The sequence below is a fragment of the Hibiscus syriacus genome, unplaced genomic scaffold (genome assembly GCF_006381635.1).
Source record: "Hibiscus syriacus cultivar Baekdansim isolate YM2019G1 unplaced genomic scaffold, ASM638163v2 tig00110328_pilon, whole genome shotgun sequence".
NCBI lineage: Eukaryota > Viridiplantae > Streptophyta > Magnoliopsida > Malvales > Malvaceae > Hibiscus > Hibiscus syriacus.
The window spans coordinates 2702918-2707135 of NW_024062685.1; the positions used below are offsets into that span (position 1 = coordinate 2702918).

The 4218-nt window shown below is 33.5% G+C and overlaps 1 protein-coding gene across 1 annotated transcript; it reads left to right on the forward strand.

Annotated features, from left to right (window-relative positions):
* Positions 1-1529: 1529 nt before the first annotated feature.
* LOC120118281 (NADPH:quinone oxidoreductase-like) lies at positions 1530-3568 on the forward strand. The gene is made up of 4 exons (XM_039138363.1): positions 1530-1663; positions 1821-2016; positions 2109-2398; positions 3000-3568. The coding sequence occupies exons 1-4, from the start codon at positions 1567-1569 to the stop codon at positions 3410-3412; spliced, it is 996 nt and encodes a 331-aa protein (XP_038994294.1). The 5' UTR covers positions 1530-1566; the 3' UTR covers positions 3413-3568.
* Positions 3569-4218: the final 650 nt, after the last annotated feature.

Sequence of the window (4218 nt, forward strand, 5' to 3'; positions counted from 1 at the left end):
CATGTAATATATAACTAAATGTAGAGCTTAATTGAGTGGTTTAGGTGTGTACGTATCATCACCTTATTGAAGGAAAATAAATATTAAATAAATAAATAATTTAAAAAGTATTTTCCAATCCGATAGTAATATGTGTCACCATTTAATTAGATATTAAATTTATTTTAATTGAAATAAATTATGACCAAATTAATATGATGTATAAATATTAAGGATTAAATATACAATTATACCAAGTTTTTAACTATCATGTCACCTCTTCCACTAAAAAGTAATGGGTAACAACTAGTAACTTGATTGAAGGATTTAAATATTTGATTAATCTTATTGATTAATCAAAATATTAATTGTCAAAATAAAATCTGACAATAATTAAATGATCGTCAATATAGTTTATTCAATTTATAAAAGATATAACACTATTTATCTCATTGCTTTTAAAAAAAATAATAAGAGTTTTTTGTTTAATAGGTGGTGACACTAATCTTAATATTAATTGTCGATCACCGGTGATTATTATTTTTCTTGTTCTTTATCATATTATGTCTTTTTTTCTTGAGTTTTTTTACCTCTAAATAAAAATCTCTATCCTTGTGATACACTTTTTTCTTGTCTTATGGAACGCTTTTTCTCTGTTCTTGTGGCACGTTTCTTTTGTAAATGGTCGTTTGTGGATATAATCAGAATTTTGTAGCTAAACAGTTTGTCAGATTGTTTGGTTCGCTCACTACTCCTTTATCACATCATAAAACGTCTCGTTCGACATAGACAAAAAAATTTATAAATATTACATGATTGTTTTGATATTTAAAATGTTTCATTCTCTTCGTATTTTTGAGTTTAATATTTTAATTTTATAATATAATTTTTTTTGATAACTACTGTCTCTATGCATTATAATTTTGATTCTTCAATTTTTATTAATAAAATTCGGTTTTCACTGTAAAAAAAAAAAAAGATAAGAAGAAAACTCTCATAATAGCATATCGGATTGATCTTGTTTATACAACAGTGTCGGTGTAATTGGGTCGGTGTTTAATCCCTTTTAGTACAAAGCGTAAATCCATCGGATTCCGACCTTATATTATATGATTAAATTATAACCTGAGTTTCCACGTAACAGGTTATCATTGCTGAATTTATGTAGGATAGCAACATAAAGCGATTATTTTGCACGTGATACATATTTTCGTACAATCGTAGTCTCATCAAATGCTCTGGCTCCTCTCACCTTTAATTATTTCAATCGGACGGCCATAAAACGATTATTTTCTAAAATGATAGTACAGACTGTAGTAAAATCTTATCCTGATAGGCCTATTTCAAATTCAAGGCTCTGGTTTCTCTCACTTTTCATCCTATTCAATCGGACGGTCAAGAATCTCACCAGGTACTTACCTTCAATTACTTCAATCGGACGGTCATAAATATCGCCACCTTCCTACTTGAACTCACCAATGAATGTGCAAGCCTATCCCGTTTGATAATTCTTTTTATCACCATTTCAGTCTATATATAGAAGTCATACACTAATACCTTAGTGATTAGAGTATAGCTGATAGAGCAATGGAATCCATGGCAGCAGCAAAACCAGTGATCAAAGTGGCTGCCCTTTGTGGGGCTATAAGTAAAGGCTCTCACAACAGAGCCTTAATTCGTTATGGTATCAATGATCTTGCAAATTCAAGCCTAAACCAAATAACCGATGTTCTTGCTTTGGTTTATGTGAAATACTGATTTTTTTTTACCTATTGACGTCTAAAGGAATGCTCTTGTTTCTGTTTACGGGAAATGTTGATTTGGGTGTTGTTCTGTTTCAGCTATCGAATTAACTAAGCAAGACATTGATGGGATCGAGATTGATTACGTAGAAATTGCACCACTTCCTATGCTCAATACCGATCTCGAGGTTGATGGCAAGTATCCGGCGGTTGTTGAGGCTTTCCGGCAGAGGATTTTGGCGGCTGATAGCGTCCTCTTTGCTTCCCCCGAGTACAACTACTCGGTTACCGGTATTATCTCATCTCAATTCTCTCCTTGCTTTGTACTTTATTATTATCTGCACAGTTGAAACTGTATTACTCCATTATCTGCACTGTACTAGCGCCCCTGAAGAATGCGATCGACTGGGGTTCTCGACCACCGAATGTTTGGGCTGATAAGGCGGCTGCCATCGTAACTGTCGCCGGGAGTTTAGGCGGTGCGCGGGCACAATATCATTATCGACAGATTGGGGTGTATCTTGATCTTCATTTCATCAACAAACCTGAGTTTTTCTTGGATGGATATGGGTCTCCACCTAAGTTTGATAGTGATGGCAACCTTATTGACCCTGCATCCATGAAGAGAATGAAGGAAGTTCTTCTTTCCTTGCAAGCATTTACTCTGCGACTCCGAAGTAAGTGCTGCTCGGTCCATTATCAAACTTTTTATTATGCAAATAAAACCATCTAATTTTATTAAGAAAGAAAAATATATTTAAATTTATAATAAATATTTATAATCATAAAGATAAATTAAACACATAATTACAACCTATTGCAATTAACATAGGAAATTACCCATTTGACCATACAAAAAAAAAAAGTTAAATTTGTTCAAAAAACTCGAACAAAATATTTGTATTAACATCATCAAGCAAACGAATTATAATAAAAGATTAAACCACTTAAAATCTTAAATCAGAGTTGATCATCTTGAGAAAATTATTTTTGGACGCAAAACATATAACTAAATTTAATTTGAGAGTCCAAAATATAGAAAATTAACAGCATACCATATAATTGTCATTTTGATAGGTTGAGATTGACGTTAAATTCAACCATAAAAAATAAAATAAAGGTAACAAACCAAAATGAATGATGAAGAAGACTGCAATTTTGCTAAAAAGCAGAATTATTTTATCCTGAAATCAGTACCTGAAATGAAATACGAGTCGACAAAAGAAAAATTTATCCAGGCATCTTTCACTTGTTAATTGACTTTTTCTATGGATGTAGGCTGCAATTCCAACCCCTTAACAATATCAGAGTTCCGAAGGAACATGTGCAAATTATCCGAGGAAGGACAAGCCTTAACACCATTCCTCGATGGAAATCTTGCGCAAAAATTCCATTCTAGCTCACAATACAAGCGTGGAATAACATCGGAGCCTTATGATTGGTATGATCGGGAAATCTGCAACAATGAGAAAAATGTACTTAGTCGGTTTCATGACACCCATTTGGGGCTCAAGAACAGAAGGTATACCCCTAATGCTAGGGAAAGGATGTATAAGTTTGTTTTGGTTGCGTCTTGGGTGTTTTTCCTCATTGTATTCATGCTGGATTATCGGGTTAAGATTGCTGAGGATGCTTGCTGCAAGAGGAGTCTATATGGCAAGGGCCTTGATCTCTGGAAGGCCTATAGTTAAATTGCTGTGCACAGTCACCATAGTAAGTAGACACTTTGGTTTCTTATGCATTAAATTTCGATGTAAAACCTGCATGCATGGGGGAATTGTCAGAATAAGATCAAGCTGTGTGTTTGCTTGGCTTGTAAAATAATATCCTGTACTACTAGTGTTGTTCTAGTTGACGTGCTGTTTTTGTATTAGAAGTCATTGCTGCTGCCTTTGGCCTGTGCTTTAATGGAAGTCTGCAGCTCCATTTAGCCATTCTGAAGTTTTTAACAGTTTTATCAGATGTTTGATTAATAGCTAGAGATGGAAGTGGATTGGGCACTTTTAGATAATATGATTTATCGGATATCTAAATTCGATGTTCTTTTGGTTGTCGTCATCATCGGCATCGCCTGTAAACATAACATCCACCATACTCAAGAAATTCATCATCTTTTCATGGTTATCGAACCATTTATCCTAATTATTTCATCCAAATCTCAAAACACAACCACGAGTTGGAGACAACATAGTGAGAAAGAGAGATTGTGTTTCAATTAATAAAGTTTTCATCAATTTATGCAACACATAAAACTTGAGTCTTAAATACACTGTATTATCTTGCACTAGTATGGATCATGAAGTTTAAAGAAAGATAACTTTTATGAGAATGTTACATGATTATGTTTTCTTGTTTCTGGATGAAGTACACTAGTTGTGTTAGAAGAATTGTTCAAACCATTTCCAGTACAAGCTTTAGCTGTAGTAGGTCAAGTTCCACATGGAGCACACTTTTCAGTTGCAAGGGAAAATGGTTGTGGAAATTGAGCAAAATTTGT